Source organism: Phyllostomus hastatus, unplaced genomic scaffold, assembly GCF_019186645.2.
Source record: "Phyllostomus hastatus isolate PE091 unplaced genomic scaffold, TTU_PhHast_1.1 phas_scaffold_46, whole genome shotgun sequence".
Lineage (NCBI taxonomy): Eukaryota > Metazoa > Chordata > Mammalia > Chiroptera > Phyllostomidae > Phyllostomus > Phyllostomus hastatus.
The window spans coordinates 18465749-18485139 of NW_025334032.1; the positions used below are offsets into that span (position 1 = coordinate 18465749).

At 40.6% G+C, this 19391-nt stretch overlaps 1 protein-coding gene across 1 annotated transcript in view; it reads left to right on the top strand.

Moving 5' to 3' along the window:
* Positions 1-7: 7 nt before the first annotated feature.
* Positions 8-19391, top strand: part of CUL4A (cullin 4A) — a 66571-nt gene continuing 47187 nt past the window's right edge. The window contains exons 1-3 of the mRNA XM_045821562.1: positions 8-523; positions 1611-1726; positions 15130-15233. Coding sequence (XP_045677518.1) covers positions 370-523; positions 1611-1726; positions 15130-15233 — 374 coding nt within the window. The 5' untranslated portion in view covers positions 8-369. The remainder of the gene's footprint in view (positions 524-1610; positions 1727-15129; positions 15234-19391) is intronic.

Consider the following 19391-nt stretch of genomic DNA (forward strand, 5'->3'; position numbering starts at 1 on the left):
GGCTAGGACGCCTGGTCCTCGCCCCCTGGGTGCTCTGGCAAGCCCGGGGTGCGCCAAGCCCCCTGAGCAGACAGGCCTTGTGTTCCGTTGCCCCCTCGACTTTTGCAAGTTCCACACGGACCGCGGCTGACGCGGACTGGCCGCGCTCGCGAGCATAGGGTGGGGGTCCGGACCGCGGCCGGATCGGGGTCGGAGCAGAGCCGGGGCTTGGCGGACACGGTGTGGCGGTTGGCCGGGGCTGGGGCGGCGCTGAAGAGGTCGGGAGTTGCTGAAGGGAGCGGAGGGGAGAGGCCCCACCGCGCGACTCGGGGAGGAGGCGGAGAAGGCGGCCGGACGGGGCGGGGCGCCCACTGCTTCCCGGCCGCAGCCATGGCCGACGAGACCCCCAGGAAGGGCAACTTCTCGGCGCTCGTCGGGCACACCAACGGCCTTACCAAGCCCGCGTCCCTCGCCGCGGCCGCCGTTACCTCCAAGCCAGGGGGCAGCGGCGGCTCCAAGAAACTAGTGATCAAAAATTTCCGAGGTGGGTAACCGGGGCGGCCTAAGTGGGGGGGGGGGGGGACCTTGTAGGCCGGAGGAGGGGCAGGGGGTGGGGGAAGCCACAGAGAGTAGTCTTGGGGGCTGCGGAAGCAGTCGGGGGATGGCCCGGGATGGCCCGGGATGGAGTGGGCTTACAGGTCCCACGGGGCTGGAGGCGTTGGGCCGAGTGGCCGTAAGGCGCCAGTAGCGGCGACGTGGTTGGGAGGGGGGTGGGGAGTGTTGTCTGCTTGAACCCCGGCTGTTCAGAAGTTGGCCTCCCGTATTGGCGATCATCGGGCCCATCCCCGGGGCTCTTGGAGTGTGGTGGGGGTCCCCGGATTCCCCAGGTCCCCTGGGTTAGGGTGCTGGCCTTTCGCATGGCCGACTTAAGCTGCGGTGAGGGCTGTGGGATGAATTTACTGATAGCAGCTTTTCAATTGGAATAAATTAGGCTAAATGATTCGGTTATCTTACTTCGCACAAGCGAGGAAGAATAAGTGGCAGCTTCTGAAGTTCTTCGTGATGTAATGTTTATTACTTCCTTCACTTTTCACCAGTGCTGTCACTGTTACTATCGCAAAGTAAGCACCTTTATGCAAATATAGACATGGTAAGCTTATTCTTCACCTTCCTGCATTGAATAATTTAACTAAATTTTAAATGTTGTGTAGTTTTTTACATATTACACGTTTATACATTTATAAAGTCAACTGAAGTAAAAGGAAGATTTGTATACAGGAGTGGGCAAAAGTAGGTTTAAAGTTGTGGGTATGTGAAACAGTTTTTCTTGTATTACTATTTATTAATTATTGTATTATTTGTATCACAATTGTAAGCCTACTTTTGCCCACCTTGCATTTTCTGTGTATTTATTTTAAGTATTAATACGAAATGTATTTAACAAATACATTATGGTTGCATAGCCTGTAATGTAACAAATTTACAAATGCAGTACGTTGTATGGGAATAATCTAATTTCGGTGTTCCTTATCTATGTGTCTATTAAAGGACTTTTTTTTAGGCCTTTGTGTGAAAGATGTATGATTGTTAGCATGGCTTTCGTTCAGCACTGACTCTCTCTGGATTTACAGACAGACCTAAATTGCCTGATAACTACACTCAGGACACCTGGCAGAAGCTTCATGAGGCAGTGAAAGCCATACAAAGTAGTACCTCCATCAGATACAACCTGGAAGAGCTCTACCAGGTAAGACACTGTGTGTGACAAAAAGTAGAGCTTGCTAGAGACCTCATGGAGATACAAATGCAGAATTTTCGTAGACCAGGAGGACTGTAAGGCATGATTAGGCCAGCCTCCTGTCTTTCACTTACCTGGTTGTTTTTTAGTTGTTTAAAAAACACAGTTATCCAACTTCAGTGAAATATTTTACAGACATGGATTGTGTTGTCCCTGGTTATTGTTTCAGGGTCAATAATGAAGGAAATAATAGAAATTCAGTATCTGTGTCTAACAAGAACAGTAGGAGCTCTTGTTGTGGGATTTTAATTTTATTTTCAGATTTTACCTCCTAGAAAGATATTTAAAGTTATCTGATTACAACAGAAATGTGTTTCTAAGGACCACACGACTTAACATTTTCCAAATAATGTGGTGAATTAATGTTATAGTCCCATTATATAGAAAACGCTTACTACTTTTGTTAATGGTTTTTTTACTGCTTCATTGTGTTTTGTGATTGCAATTACAAACAAGCAAAGAAATTTTGTTACATTATTTATTTAATAGAGAGAGGGAAAGGGAAGAGAAAGGGAAACATCAATGTGTGGTTGCACAATTCTTCTGCACCCCCTACTGGAGACCTGGCCCACAACCCAGGCATGTGCCCTGACTGGGAATTGAACTGGCGACCCTTAGGTTGGCAGGCTGGCACTCAATCCACTGAACCACACCAGCCAAGGCGAAATTTTGTTACATTTAATTTAAAGTAATGATGTTCCATTTCTAACATAAGAAAAAATGGTCAGAAGTACATTTTATTATTTGGATAATCTGTTTACAAACGGGTTGGTTTTTCTACTATCTTGATTTTAAAGAATAACATTTGTTAACTAGTCTAATATTACCCACATTGTAGGTAGTTATATGATATCACAATTCCTGTTAAAAGATAAGAATTTTTAAAAATTTTTTACATAAGTGATTACATTATAAAATTGTGGAAATCACAAAAAAGAAAAGTAAAACTACCTACGTTCCCACCCCCCAAAGAAGAGTACTCTTGACAGTTTGCTGGACATGTCCCTTCTTTGTCTTAAGTTTGTGTGAGTTTATTATATGTTTTAGTCAACTTTATTAAGGTACAGTTTTATATATTATACTTCAATTAAGTTTTAACAAATGTATACAGTTGTTTAAGTACCACCACAATCATGCTATAGACTATTTTCATCACTCCCCGAAGGTATCCGGAGACGCCTTTTCATTCAGTCTTCTTCCCTGACTCCCAGTCCTTGGTGATCACCAATTTGCTTTCTGTAGTATATTTTCCTTATTTCTAGGATCTCATCCAAATGGAAACATGAATTTTGCAATTTTTATACCTGACTTCTTTCACTTAAGTACAGAGCTTGTGAGATTCATGCACACTGTGTGGCAGTAGTTTGTTTCTTTGATGCTGTGCAGTATTGGTACCACAATTGATTACCCTCTTACCAGCTAATGGTTATTTGGGTTTCCAGTTTTTGGTTGTTATGAATAAAGCTGCTGTGAACATTAACAAAGAAGTTGTTGTGTGGACATATATTCTCATTCCTTTTGGGTAAATATCTAGAAGTAGGTTCTCAGAGTTATATAGAAAGTGTATTTTTAACTTTACATGACATTTCCCGTTCTCCAAAGTGGCTACACCATTTTGCACGTCTATCAGCAGCGTATGGGAGTTCAGCTTGGTCCACTTTCTTGCCAACATTGTCCGTTTTTTCAATTTTAGCTATTCTAGTGGGTATGTAGTGGAATTTCATTGTGGTTTAATTTTATATTTCCCTAATGATACTAAACATATTTTTAGGTGCCCATTCCTGTTACATACACCTTCTTTAATGAAGTGTGGATTCAAATCTTTTGCTCACATTTTTACAGGGTTTATTTTGTATGAGTTTATTATGTATTCTGGGTACACATCCTATAGCAGATACTTGCCTTGCAAATAGTATTTTCTCCCAGTCTGCATCTTGTCTTTTTTTTTTTTTGTAGAATTCTGTAATACATCATGTGTACATTGTACTGTGTGTTTACCACTCAAAGTCAAATCTTCTGTCCCTTTTTACCCTTTACTGTCTCTCCCACAGCTTCTTTTGAATCAGACTATAAGACACACTTTTTTTACCACATTTTTTGCTTCAAAAATTTTCCATTATTCCCCCCCCTCGAAAACCTAGGTGTTTCTGGGATCCGCACCATAAGATGGACCTAGGTTTTAGAGGAGGAAAATGGGGGGGGGGGAACGGGAATTTGAAGCAAAAAAATGTGTTTTAAAAAAAGTGTCTTATAGTCTAAAAAATGCGGTATGTCTTTCAGAGAGCAAAAGTTTTAAATTTTTATGAAGTCTATGTATGGTTTTGTTTTTTGGGGGGGTTGTGCTTTTAATATCTGATGAATTCTTTGCCTAATCTCAGATCATAAAGATTTACTCTTGTATTTCCCTCTAGACATTTTAGGGTTTTAGGTTTTACATTTAGGTCTGTACTCTCTTTTGGTAAATTTTGTATATGTTGTGAGGTATAATTCTCAGTTCAGTGTCTTCCCTGAAGATGTGCAGTTGCTCCTGTGCCATTTGTTCAAGAGTCTGTCCTTTCCTCTGTCAAACTGTCTTTGCTCCTTTGTCAGAAATCACTGTCGAGTGTGTGTGGGTGTAGTGAGCTTTGAAAGCTTGGAGCTTTGGTCCTCCAACTTCATTTTTCTTCAGAGTTGTTTTGGCTACTATAGGTTTTTTGTATTTCCATATGAAGTTTAAAATCCATTTGTCAATGTCTACAAAAAAGCCTTCTAGAATTTTGATTGGAATTATGTCAATTTGTAGGTAAATGTGGGGAGAATTGTTCTGATGTCTTGACAGCACAGAGACTGCCAGTCGATCACAAGGAACAGCTCTGTGTTTAGGTCTCAGCAGTGTTTTCCAGTTCCAGTATACAGGTCTTAATATCTTTTGTGAAAGTTAACCCTAAGCATTTATATATTTGATGTATTATAAATGGTAGGTTGATTACGGCTTCTGGTTCTTGCTAGTATGTAGAAATACAAATGATTTTTATATATTGATCTTGTGTACTGCCATCTTGTTAACCTCATTTATTTCTAGTAGCTTTTTGTAGATTCCATCCAGTTTTTTACAAACAGTCATGTCTTCTGTGAATACAGTTTTACTTCTTCCTAATTTGTCTGCCTTTTATTGCCTTTTCTTGCCCAACTTCACCATTCAGAACCTCCACTATGGGTAAAAGAATTGGAAAAGGCAGACATGTCTATCTTGTTCCTGATCTTATGGTGAAAGTGTTCAGTTTTTCATTACTGAGTATGTTAGCTGTGGGTCTTTCCAAAAATAGCCATTATTAGGTTGAAGTTCCTTTGTATTCCTAGTTTGCTGTGGGTTTTTATCAGAAATACATGTTGGATATTGACAAATCCTGTGACTATTGAGGTGATCATATAATTTTTATTTTTTAGTTTATTACATTGATTTTTTTAATGTTAAACCAGTCTTGTGTTCCTGGTCTTATTGATCATGAGGTATTATTATCGTTTTTATATATTGTTGAATTCAGTTTACTAACGTTTTGTCAATTTTTGCATCTGTGATAACAAAGGATACTGGCGTGTTGTTTTCTATTCTTATAATGCCCTTGTCTGGCTTTGATTATCAGTAATTCTGCCCTCATAAATGAGTTGGAAATAGTTCCTCCTTTTCATTTTCTGGAAGAATTTTATAGAATTGGTATTATTTCTTCCTTAAATGTTTGAGAGAATTCCCGAGTGAATCCTATCGAGAATATCCTATAAATATTCTTGAGCTTTGTTATAGACATAGTTATTTGAAAACAGTTTGATCTTTTAAAGTGTTGCTTTTAAGATTTGTTAGGCAAAACTAGAGCAGTGTTTTTCAAGGGCTAATTGCCCTTGCTACAGAGGCAAAACCTTCCTGAATATACCCAGTGTCCTGTGGTTTTCTACTCTAGCTGGTGGGAAGGCGCTATTTGAGACCCTGTGTGAACACCAGACACTGTTTTCTAAACGTTTTTGGTGGTTCTTTCCCCAGCCTCGGTAGTTTTCTCGAACGTTTGTCCTGGTCAGTGCTCTGCTGAATACTCTAGGGGGGATCCTTGAGATCTCCTTGCACATCTCCAAGGATAATAATTAGTCCAGTTTTTTGTTTGTTTGCTTGCTTCATCTTTACCCAAAGTATAACATCTACCAGTGCCTAAACCTTCATAGGTTTTTAATTTAATAAAATATTGTATCTTAGAGCTAGGGCTTATTATTTCTCCTTTCCTGGAGATTTGATCATCTGATATATCTTGCCCATTATCCTTCCTAGTAGATTGACTTTTCCATGTCTTTTACCCAGTGATATATTTCATAATGATCACCATAAATGCTACCATAAATACTGTCTTCCAGATGCCCTGGGTGTTTTTAGGTAGTGTCCGGAGACTCCAAGGGCTGGGGATGCTTACCCCAAAGTAGCCTCACACATTCCAGGGAAGATCTCAGGAGGGCCGTGTGGGGATCACTTGATCAGCTTATGGAGGAACTTATGCACGCAGGCCGGCTCCTTGCATTCAGAGAGAAGTACCAGGGGGTCAGAGTCCATTTCTACAGAGTGAGCTGCTCAGGTCTTATGGAAGCAAGTGGGATAGAAATACTGACCACAGCCTTATCCTTGTGAGATTATTGACCGCTGCCTTATCCTGACCTCTGATAAAGTAGTCAGAGAGTGCATTCGCCCTGGTGTTTCACATAAAGTCTCGAGTTTTTACTGAGGTGGTGTGCTATATACTTTGTCAAAGACTCTTATGTGACAGTTCTCACCAAAGTTTGAATTTTTTTAAAGGCGGTTTTGGGGATGGTTTGATGGAGAATCTCTTTCATTTCAATGTTGATCAGTTTCCTCAGAGCGAGGTCTACTGTCTCTCTGTCAGGACCCCCTCTGCCTGTCAGGGCATTCTCTGCCCACACAGACTCTTCAGAAGGCCTGCTTAGAAGGAGAAATCAGTTACAGCATGTCTGCAGTAGCTTGCCTGTTTTGTTATTTGCTCTTGTCTGGTAAAAAAGGAGGTTCAAAGTATGGTGATTAAAAAGTCTTTTATTTTATTTATTTTTTAATGCTCACCCAAGGATGTATTTATTGATTTTAGAGAGACAGGAATGAGGGAGGGGAGAGAAACATCCGTCAGTTGCCACCTGTTTGAGCCCCAACTGGGGATCAAACCTGCAGTCTTTTGGTGCGTGGGACAGTGCTCCAACCAACTGAGCCACCTGGCCAGGGCAATGATTAAAAAGACTTAAGTGTGTCCTGGCTGGTGTGGCTCAGTGCATTGAACACTAGCCTGCAGACCAAAGGGTCGCCGGTTCGATTCCTAGTCAGGGCACATGCCTGGGTTGCAGGCTGAGTCTCCGGTGGGGGATGTGTGAGAAGCAACCACACATTAATGTTTCTCTCCGTCTCTTTCTCTCTCCCTTCCCCTCTGTCTAAAAATAAATAAAATCTTTTTTTAAAAGTCTTAAATGCATACAACACCCATAGTCATTTTCCTCCTATAATGGAAGGAGGAAAATATTTTGAATGCATAGACCTTGTCTGTCTGTTTTTAAAGACCTGATTTTAAATTTGTAATCAATACTTATGTGTCTTTTGTCTATATATTTTAGTTCTACTTGTCAGCTTAATGAGACAACAGAAAACTTAAGATTACATTTTTAAGAAGTGTTTCAGAGGAAGGCTAACTATTGATTTCAAACTAGTTTTGATGCACAAGAACCTATCACAGAGGACTGGCATTTCTGAGAAAAGCCATTCTATTTATCATGAGTCACAGTAATGTTTCTATGAAATCCTTCTACCTGGTGATGATTTAGTGAAGGAGAATAAAGTAGAGTTAGGTATTGAATTTATTAATAAGATTGCTAAAACTGATTAGAGAAAGGTGAAAAAGCCCAGAAAATGCTTGACAAATGGATACTTTATTTGATGGACAATTTGAGAAAGTAATAGGTTGAGAATGAATCTGATACATAAGTTACTCAGAAATAAAGAGGAAAATACTCTGACTTAAAAATGTCAGGCCTAATAGAAAGGATTTCATAGTTCAACAACTTTCATCACTCTATAAAATTATTCACTTGTATTAGGTACTTTACTTTTAACATTTAGAACTGAGAATGTGTTGTGCTCACAGTATTGGTAAATACGGCCAGTAGCCTCACTGGTTCTCCTCAGAGCCCTCGTCGCAGGAAACGTCCCTCTCACAATTTGTCCTCTCGCTCAGATTTGAGTCTTCATTTTGTTTTTACATTGTTTACTCATTTCTTTGCAGCAGGAACCTGATGGAGTAGAGCCCTTTAACGCCTCCTTGCGAGGTCAGCTGGTCACTATTTAAATAAGCCTGCTTTTGAGTTGGGTCCATCCATCCTCTCTACTGTTTTTGCTTAACCAGAACCATTGCTGTGGAGAGAACTCATTCGGTTCTCAACTGCTGGTGCCTCTAAGAACACTGTGTTGCCTTTTCACTGAGAAGCGGGGGTTTTCCTTGTGCCCCAGCCAGTGTAGCTTTCTCGATGATAGTCGGCCAGCAGTGTGGTTTTCCCAGGGGCACGTGTTGTTTTTCACTTTTTCCCTTCCTCGACATAACTAACTCGTAGTACTTGCCTGCATTTTCTCTTGATGATTTCTTACTCTTTATATGTTTCACTCCTTTTTCTCTGGTCTCAGCTTTATAGCCCTAAAAATCTTTGCATAGAACAGTCAGTCTTCCAGAATTGGTACACCCTAATTTTATAAATGTTCCATGAATCTTTTTACCCCAGTGCTTACTTTCAGTTTTTGTTTTGGCATTGCACTTGCGGGGAAGCATTTTGTTTCCTCAGTGATGAGTACACATGGCGACTGGGGTTTGACAGGACAAGTAGGCAAGCAGTTGATGTTGATGGGCCTGTCTCTGCTTCAGTACATTTGTCTGTCCTAACACATTCCGCCTCCTGAAGAACTCGGGTGTGGCAGCTTGACAGGCCTACTGATTACAGAGCAGCCGTGGTGGGAAAATTCAGACAAGCACAGTTTTTCTACTTGGCTAAGTTGACACAACAAAAACATCTTTATCCTAATACTACAAGTACAACCCAAGTGCTCTCCTTCCCTATCTCCAGTTGTTGGATTAAATTCTTTTTCTCTGCTATAACTCTTAAAAATGTGAACAGCAACAACACCCCACAAGAAGCACACAGTTCAGGTCAGAGTCAGTGTTCTGTACACCTAGAGAAAGCATTTCTAAATCTTAAAATATGACTAAATCCTCAAAACTCATGTTTGGAAGGGGGACTCCTGTGTTGTGCTGCTTCTGGAGCAGCACAGAAGAGTCAGCCAGGATCCCTGCCAGTGTGGGTGGAGCGCAGGGCTGCCCTCTGTCTTCTAAGGTAATGAGGTGCCTGTAACATGAGGATGCCAGCGGTGACTCAGCAAAAGGCTTGGAGAAATGATGGCACCCGCAGCAGACCTGGGTCAGCTCAGGGTTTGGCTAGTTGTTTTAAGAGGTCCTCAAAGTCTCAATTTTAAAAGCAAAATAAATCTCAGTTGCTTCACATTAAATAGTTTGTGCCGAATAAGACACATATGAGAAAGAGTTGGTTATAAAGTTCAACAGTGACAGTGTGTCACAACTGGGAAAAGATTATTTGGAAGACACTGATTCCTGACTCAGGAATTGGAGCATTCAGAAAATGGTTCTAGTAAGATGTCGTTCTGTGAAGGACATGTACTACTAAGCTTATACTGATTTTTACCAAAGCAAGTACATTTTCTTCACGTATAATACTAAAAAATTACTTTGTAATAATTATGTTTGTGGAATTCTCTAATGATTAACTACTTTAACGACAGCATTTGTCATGAGGTTAACCTGGGTTGGTTGGTTGGTTTTTGGTGTTACATCTAGTGATTGAGGGTTAAATCCAAACAAGGGAGAAATTAATTTTTATATACAGAGGTAATATATCTCTTAAATCTATCCTTTTAATATCATAAGTAGAATGTGTTTATGAGGTTTATAAAATTATAAAAGGCTTACATTAGTGCTGGCAAATTAATATACTTGGAAAGAGACTTAGAATATATTTAACTATAAACTTTTAACCAAAATTCACAGTATTTATGTAAGATTCAAGGAAGACTCTAGTTGCAAGCAGGTAGAGATTTATGCATAAAGAACTTAATGACTTTTCCAAGTTGATACAGCTAGAGGCTGAGATACTCTTGTTCTGATCGTCTTTCCTTTGGATCACACAACTTCTTCAAATGTATGTCTCCTCTCTACCCTACTATACACACTGCAGTGATTAAAGATAGCACAGTTGTTTACCTTTTAAAAATTTTCATTCTGGAACATAAAGCTCTCTTTAATTAAAGTATACTCGACATACATACAATGTTACATTAGTTTCAGGTGTACCACACAGTGATTTGACATCTGCTGCCATAGAAAGTTATTGCGATACTACTCTGTATTCCCTGTGCTGTACTCTTCATCTCTGTGATGTAAGTTTACCTCTTAACCCCCTTCAACTTTGCCCATCTCCGGCTGCCCAACCCTCTAGCAACTATCATTTTGTTTTCTGTATTAATGAATCTGTTTTGTTTCTTCATTTGTTTAGTTTTTTTTTGGATTCCACATACAAGTGAAATGATACAATATTTGTCTTTCTCTGATTTATTTCACCTAGCTTAATATCCTCTAAATCTGTCCATGTTGTTGCAAATAGCAAGGTTTTGTTATTTTTCGTGGCTGAGTATTATTCCTTTGTGTGCGTGTCTGTCTATCTCACTTCTTTATCCATTCTTCTATCAGTAGACACCTAGGCTACTTCCATATCATGGTGATTGTAAATAATGCTGCATTGAACATAGGGGTGCAAATATATTTTCAAATTAGTGTTTTGTTCTCTTCAGATAAGCGCCCAGAAGTGGAATTGCTAGGTCCTACTTTGTCTTCTCTTATAGCCTTTGTTTCAAAATCTGTTTTGTCTGTTATAAAACAGTTTTTTCAGTTTTGCTATTTCAGGCTTTCTCCCCCCCACAACCCCCATTTCCATTTGTGTTGCATATCATTTTCCATCCCTTTACCTCTAGTCTGTGTGTGTGAATCTCACAGATTGTGAGATTCACAATCTGACGTGAATCTCACAAAGGCAGCATAAGTAAGGGTCTTGTTTTCTGATCCATTTATCTGTCCTGTGCCTTTTGAATGGAGCATTTAGTCCATTTACATTTAAAGTAATTATTGATACTTTACTATTATAATAGTACTAAGTCTGTACTATTGCCATTTCAAGTGTTTTCACACTAGCTTTTAAGTGGTTGGTCCACTATCTTTACTATATATTTCTCTCTAATAATGAGATTATTTTTCTTATTTCTAGTTTTGACCTTTTCTTCTCCACTTAAAAGATTTCCCTTTAACATTTCTTGTAATGCTTGTTTAGTGGTGATGAACTCCTGTAGCTTTCTGTTGTCTGGAAGACTCTATCTCCTTCCATTCTAACCTTGCCAGGCAGAGTATTCTTGGTTGTAAGTTTTTCCCATTGTTATGTTGGATATATTGTGTCACTCCCTTTTGGCGTGCAGAAGTTTCTGTTGAAAGACTAGCTTTCAGTCTTGTGGGCAATCCCTTGTATGTAACTAGTTGTTTTTCTTTTGCTACTTTTATGATTCTCTATCTTTAACTTGTAACATTTTAATTAAGATGTGTCTTGTTGTGGGTCTCTGGGTTCATTTTGTTTGGGACTCTTTGTTTGCATGGATTTGGATTTTTGTTTCCTTTGCCAAGTTTGGGAAGTTTCCAGCCATTATTTCTTCAAATAGGTTTTCTGGCCCTTTCTCTCTCCCTCTTTTCCTTCTGATGCAAACATTAGTATGCTAATTTCATACATTAGTATGCTGATGCCACGGTCCCTTATGCTATCCTCATTCTTTTTATCCTTTTAAATTTTTTCTTTTTGATCTTCCCTTTGGGTGGGTGATTTCCACTCTGCTGTTTTCCTGACTACTGACCTGTTTTTTATTTCCTCTAATAAATTTTTTTTTAAATTTCTGTTGTTATATTCTTCAGTTCTGATAGGTTCTTTTTTACAATTTTTATCTCTTTGTTGAGGTTGTCACCAAGTTTATCTACTTATCTGCAGATGAGCATTTTTATGACTCTCACTTTGAACTCTTTAATCTACTAGACAGCTTACCTGTTTTGTTTAATTCTTTTTCTAGGGTTTTGTCTTGTTTTTTTGTTTTTTTTTTTTGTTTTTTTGGAACATAATCTTTTGTCTCCTCATTTTGCCTGTTTGTTTCTATGTATTAGGTAGATCAGCTACGTCCACTGGTTTTGAAAAGGGGGTACTATTTAGAAGGTGTCCTGTGTGGGGCTCAGTGGTTGAATCCCCCCTTGTCACCAGAACCTGGTGCTCCAGAGGTGTTCCCTGTGTGGACTATGTGGCCCACCCTCAGTAGGGTGGGCCACAACTGCCGGGGACACTAGCAGGTGAGGCTGGTCCCCAGCCCAGCTGGCAGTGAGGCCTGGCTGCAACTGTTGTAGGAGCTGGGTGTGCAGGGCAGTCCTTCAGTGTGGCTAGCTGCAAGCACTGGTGTCAGCTGTTGTAGGCACACTGCCGTGTGGTGCCGACTGAGGCTTCCCACAGAGTATGACAGGGCAGAAGCCACTTTAGAGGTGCGCCAGCCTGGGTAGGTCCTTGGGGAAACTCCCGGGTGGGAGAACAGTGTTAGCAAGGTTAATGGAGAGTATCAAAAATGACACCTGCCAATGTCAGACCAGCCAGGTGGAAGGAGAGTAGAGAAAGAGGGAGGAAAAAAATGACACCCACCAGCACTTCTGATCCTGGCAGAAGTTCCAACAGATCCCTCCAGAACATGTCCTAAAATTAGGCAATGTTTCACCTTCATAATGACCCGTGTGCTTTTCAAACTGCTGCCTCTGCCCTGGGACTTAAGAAGAGCACAGCCTTGGTTTCCTACAGCCCTTTGGCTCTGCCAGGTATAGGCCCCACTGGTTTTCAAAGCCACATGTTATGGGGGCTCCTTTTCCTGGTGTCGTTCGTTCCCTCAGGCTTCTGCTTGAATCCCTGCGTCTTTAGAGGGGAGCTCTACAGTTGTAATATCCTTCCCACTTGCAGGTCACTGTGGGTAGGAAGGGTCCTGGCTAGACTAAGCCTGCCCTTCCTGCCTGTCTCATTGTGGCGTTTTCTTTATATCTGTAGTTGTTGAAAAATCTGTTGTGTTAGTCTTCAGGTCATTCTCAGATACCTGTTCTATCTGTAGTTGTAGTTTTGGTGTCAGTTGGAGGAGGTGAGCTCCAGATCTTCCTACCCCACCATCTTGAACCTAAAGTCAGGAGGAGCCTTTCTCTAGAATGCTGACTTAGCTTGTCCATGAAATGTCATTGCTTGTGGTTGGTGCATTGTCTCCAAAACAGACACATCTCTGGATCTCTGTCTCTTAAAACAGGTTAGATCTAGGCTAACCAGGCAAGGAGATTCGTGGAAAAATTTGGGCTCTCTTCCTGCAAAGTGCTTCTATAGGAATGCTTTACTAGTGGCAATATGCCATAAGCCAGCTTTAACCAGAGGGTGGTTATCCTAGAGTTTTTAAGAGACAAAATGATAGTAGATCTTTGACTAAAATATAAAGACATGACTACAAAGTAATGGAATTGGACACTGAGAAAAGATTTGAAGGATGTAAAAGCAAAATGTAAGTAGAAATCCTTTTTTCCTATAGTAAGAAAATGTAGGAGAAAGGTTGTATTTTCTTGTTATCATACTTACAAGAAACTTGCTAAAATTTATAATTTTTAAATTATTGTCATTATTTCATATTCTCTTGACCCGTGTAAATATGCATGTGTTTTATGTGGTGGTAATTACTATATTTATTTAATTTAGTTAATATATAGCTGTTCTAATATTAAGTATTGTTATTATTAATACCGTATGACTACAATGACTACCTTTAAAATTTTACATTACCTTCCTCCCCTTAGGAATATATTATTTTTTAAAAGATTTTATTTATATACTTTTTTAAAGAGAGATAGGGAGGGAGAAGGAGAGGGAGAGAATCAATGTGTAGTTGCCTCTTGCACGGCCCCTACTGGAGACCTGGCCCCCAACCCATGCATGTGCCCTGACTGGGAATCGAACCAGCGACTCTTTGGTTCACAGGCCAGTGCTCAGTCCACTGAGCCACGTCAGCCAAGGCAGGAATATATTATTGAATTAAATTCAGTTTCTATTCTATAACCTCTATTTTTTGGTAAGATTTTATTTATTTATTTTTTTAGAGAGAGAAGAGAGGGAGAGTGAGAGAGAGAGAAACATCAATGTGCGGTTGCTGGGGGTCATGGCCTGCTACCCAGGCATGTACCCTGACTGGGAATCGAACCTGTGACACTTTGGTTCGCAGCCCGTGCTCAATCCACTGAGCTACACCAGCCAGGGCTAACCTCCATATTTTTTAAATGCTTCAAAACTAATCAGAAAAACTACATTTCTGTTAGTAGTATTTCATATTTGGGTTGACAGAGATGCTGGTTTTCTGCATGAGACTTGAAATTTTTATTAGAACTGATAAGAATATGCAAACATTTCTTTGATGTGGATGAAACTATTTCAGGAAAAACACTTTGGCCTTAAAAACTTGTTTCCTCATTAATATAAGACAAACTTAGATAAATTGTATGTGTCACCTGCAGAAAAATAGGAAACAATTCAACCTGGCCTTGTGTCACCCAAACATTTTGGACTTGTTTTTCTTCTGCTCTTTATAGACAGAACCATTTCACTAGTCAAAGTGAAAGTAGCTGAAATTCCTGTTGTTTTCCCACCTGTTTGGAAGATGGCCACTCACATTCCTGTGGCCCGCACCTCGGACTAATGGATTAGGACATGTAGAAACAGGGCCGTGGAGATCGAACTTGTTTTAAAGTCCCTGGGTAACTGGTGTGCAGCAAGGTTTAGAGACTATTGCAGTAGAGAAAAAATAGAGTTTTGTAAGATGCTCAAATATAGTACAGGCACACCAACCTGAATCCCAGGAATCACAGTGCTGTCATAGATGTGCCGTTGAATCTGTGTTGATACTACCTACTGTGAAGTACCATTTTTACCAAGCCAGTACTGGACTCCAGTGTTCTAACAGTAATGGCCCTTTGTAGATACATAAGTGTGGGGGGCTGCTTCATGCAAATGATTATAACTGTGTACAATTACGTCAATGTTCTGTTATGATTATAGCTACATGCACCAATAGGTTTTTTTAAAAGGTCTAATTTGTTATTCATAGTGAATAATTCATTTATTTTTGTTTGTTTTCTTTTTAGGCTGTTGAAAATCTCTGTTCTCATAAAGTTTCCCCAACGCTTTACAAGCAGCTCCGCCAGGTCTGTGAAGATCATGTCCAAGCACAAATTCTTCAATTCAGAGAATATCCTTTTGTTGGCTCATGAAGTTTCTATTCATTACCTAAATATTTTGAAACTGCACAGTAATAGGATAAAGAACCAATGAGTATCCTTAATATTAAAACAATTGCTTTTAAAATTCCCTTTTATTTACAGAACAAAAACCTTAAATTTGCTTCACATGGCCCAATATAATAGATTTTCTTTAAGTAGAATTTATATCACTTTGCTGATCTGATTAAAGTAAAACAGTGTCCTTTCATTGAGTCCGGTTAAGTGTTTAGGAAAAGTTCTGAGAAATGTCTTAAAGTTTGAGTTTTGCTATCCTTTGTTCTTATAAAAACCCACCTGTATTAGTTTTCTGTGATCTGTAACAAATTACCACAAACTTGGCTTGTGATCCAAAACCTATTTGCCAGCCCATAGTTGTATAGGTCAAGACTTAGCTCAGTGGGTTCTCTGCTCAGGATCTCACAAGCTGCAATCAAGGTGTCCGCAGATTCATGCAGGTGTTGGCAGGGTTCACGCCCTCAGTTACAGAACTGAGCTTCCTCTCTCTCAGTGCCCTGAGGCTACTCTTGGTTTCTTTCCATGAGATTCCTTCCCTGACAACATGGTTATTTTCTTCTTCTGAGTCAACAGGAAAATCTGCCTCTCTGGTCTGCTAAGACAGCCTTATATGATGTAACCCATTGTATTCACAGCCCCACTCATAGTCAACAGAAAGAAGTTATAGGCAGGGGCATCTTAGAATTTTGCTACTCATTTTGCCATCTGCGACCAGACGACTGCTAGGCAAACTGAGCTTCTAGACACCTTGTAAACAGTGCTTTACAATTGGGCCTCCATCTAGTTCCCCAGGCCCCTCCCGTTACTATAGCCACCCACATGTCGTAGAAAGTGGGCTTACGATTGATGACAGTCTGCTTGTAGCTGTACTTTTCTGAGCCTCTGTTTCTTCATTTGTGAAGTTAGGTAGTTGGAGTGTACTCGTTTTGAAGTTTTCTAGCTGAAGGAATTCTTTCTGTCCCATTGAGAAATTGAAGCATTTAGAGCTCACTACAGTCTCCCTTGGCAGTTGCAGCAGATCTTCTGCCTGGCATTGAGGCTCTTAATTATAAATGAGGATGAAGTCCAGGTCTGGAATGAGATGTCATAGTTTAGGATAATATTTGTAGTTCTCCCCATAAATGGGTCAGTGAGGTCAAGTCTGGTTCTCTTACATTGACACCTGTAAATACACCTCCACAGTATTATCTGGCAAAGCTCTGTCCTGATGATGACCTTTTGGAACCTGGCCAGTGTGTACCATATCTCAGAGGTGTCCTCTGAAGACATGCTCAGTGCATCAGGAATCCTGGGGGGGTAGGCCCGGGAACCCATGTTCAGGACGTTGGGGTCTGAAAAGCAGCCTGACTCTCAGCCTAGCCTGAAGTCATCAGCAGACTGCCAAGCCTTCTCTCCAAGACAGGAGCTGGAAGGGCAAGCTGGTGTGAGAATCTCGTCCCAGCTTACTGGAAGACTACGGTTTGATTATCTGATCAAATTATCCCCCTGCCAGTTAATCCTGTCCTGTGGGTTACATGAATGTGTTCATTAACTCATTCAACAAGCACTTACTTCCTGTGTACTCTACTAGAAAAGAGAAAAATGATTACCATACCTGATATCTACCCTCCAAGAAGTAACAACGCTGTGATAGGTACAAGGGAATTACTGTATGCCCTTGATGCTGTGACAAAGCCATGGTTTTACAAAGTACCATTTGTAGCCCTGGCTGGCGTAGCTCAGTGGATTGAGCACGGGCTCTGAACCAAAGTGTCGCAGGTTGAATTCCCAGTCAGGGTACATGCCTGGGTTGCAGGCCATGACCCCCAGCAACCGCACATTAATGTTTCTCTCTATCTCCCTCCTTTCCCTCTCTAAAAATAAATAAATAAAATCTTTAAAAAAAAAGTACCATTTGTTTCATAAAAGAAGAAAGGGGAAAAAAAAAGGCACTGCTAGATTAAATGTGTGCCTTAGTAGTGCAAGGCATCCAGAGTTCAGAATGTTAAATTGTTGGAGTCAAGGACAGGAACTGCAATTACGTGAAGCATTTGGGACAAATCTTCCCAAAGGAAGTAACACTTGAATTGCATCTTAAAGGATGAATAGGTTATAGCCAGCTACAGAGTAAAGAGACATCAGAAAGCAGAGTGTGAAAGGTTTTTCATCTGGAGCATTGTGGTTTGACTGTGTCCCGGGAGAGTTGATGAAATTTGAGGGTGTAATACTGAGTTGCAATGATCTACGTTGATTTGAATTTTTATCTACATCTTAAGCCTTTGGACTTAAATCTGTGTGCATCTGAGAGTCCTTACAGGTTATTAAAGCAAGAACCCATGTATTTAGACTGTATTTTGGGAAAGTCATTTTGACAGAATGATGAGATAAATTAGCAATAGGGCAGAGACAGTACACATTTATTACGTATTTACCATGTGCTAGGTCCTTGGAAAAATAAACATAAATTAAATGGGATTCTGGCTCTTTAGAGCTTAAACTCCATTGGGATTGACAGAAACATAAAGATACACATTTATGAAACAGTGTGGTAAGAGTTAAAAGCTCCTGGGATGTAAAGAGAACAGCCAACCTGCCTAAGCCACAGTTTGGCAGTGCAGAGGTCGCGTGGTGCACTAGGGATTGGGGTGGGTGATGAGTGACATAGTCTGGCCATCAGAATTCATCCTTGTTGGAAGAGGTGTGTGACCTATCCCGGTCTTACAAGTGGCCAAGTGTTAGTGCTATTGCAGATGCCCAGATTCTCACTGGGCTAGGAATATTCTAAGTTAAAGATATTCATGTTTCGCTTGCTCTGGGGTATTCCAGCATTTTATATAACTCTAAAATTCAAGGACTACAACCTACTGTATGTTGGTTGCATGCTGCTATTGAAGTCAACATAAGAATTCAGGGGGACTTCAGAAAACCCTTTGTAAGGTAAACATCAGATATACGGGACTCCTGTGGCATTGCATCATCTACTGTTATTTTCTTAGGTTGCCATATCCTTTCTGTTGATATGTTTGATAAATTCTGCACTTATCTGCCCCTTTCAAAATAAGTTAATTTCTCTTGGTGTGGTATGCCTTTCCCCCAAACAAAGGAGAATCTAAACCTGTGAATAACTATGGGCAGAAGTCACTTTTCCTTCCCCTGATTCAGCTTTATAGCTATGCAGATTTGTTTAGTCAGATAAATGCTATTTAGCATGAGGCATCACTGATCAATCATACACAGAAATTGTAATTCTTAAAACAGGATGCATAAAGAAACAAAGGTTTTGCTATTAGGGAAATCATGAAGCTGCACCATTTAAGCATGTCTTTTATAATCTGCTGATGACAGCAGGCTTTGGGCTTCTTTATGAAGACTCTGATTGTACTCACCTGACTGGTGTGCAGTTAGGACGCACTGAGCACTTGGTGGCAGTAGGCTAAGCTCTGAACATTTGCACAGGACTCCAAGTTATAGGTACTGTCTTTAGCCAGAAGGCCCAAGACCACATAGCAAGAGAGTGACCCTGGGTTAGTGCTAGGGTTCAGAGGTGAACATGACATAGTTCCTGCTGCCGTGGGCTCTGTAGACAGAGGGAGGAAGTAATTAAATATTGTAAACTGTGAACTTTTGTTTTTTATAAGATTTTAGACAGAGGGGGAGGGAGGGAGAAAGAGAGGGAGAGAAACATCAGTGTGTAGGTTGTCTCTCGTCCACCCCTCTCTGGGGACCTGGCCTGCAACCCAGGCATGTGCCCCGACTGGGAATCAAACCGGCAGCCCTTTGGTTCGCAGGCCAGCACTCAGTCCACTGAGCCACACCAGCCAGGGCTGAACTTTGATAATTATGAAAGATAGTTGTGCTCAGCAGTTGTAACAAGGGGACCTAATTTAGGTGAGGGGTGTTGTGTGGTAAGTGATTGCTACTAGGGTGTGATCTAGGATCGTTGCTATCTCCTGCTCTCCACTGCCGCAAGGCAAGGTCGGTGACACTCTCTTTGCTGGAATAAGAAAAGCAGGATAACCTGGTTTAGAAAATTTGGCAAAACAGGACCTATTTTCTACTCCAGTGTAAGTACTATTTTGTTTTTCTTTTGTTTAAATCACTGTAATCACACATATGTGTAGTTTTTTCCATGG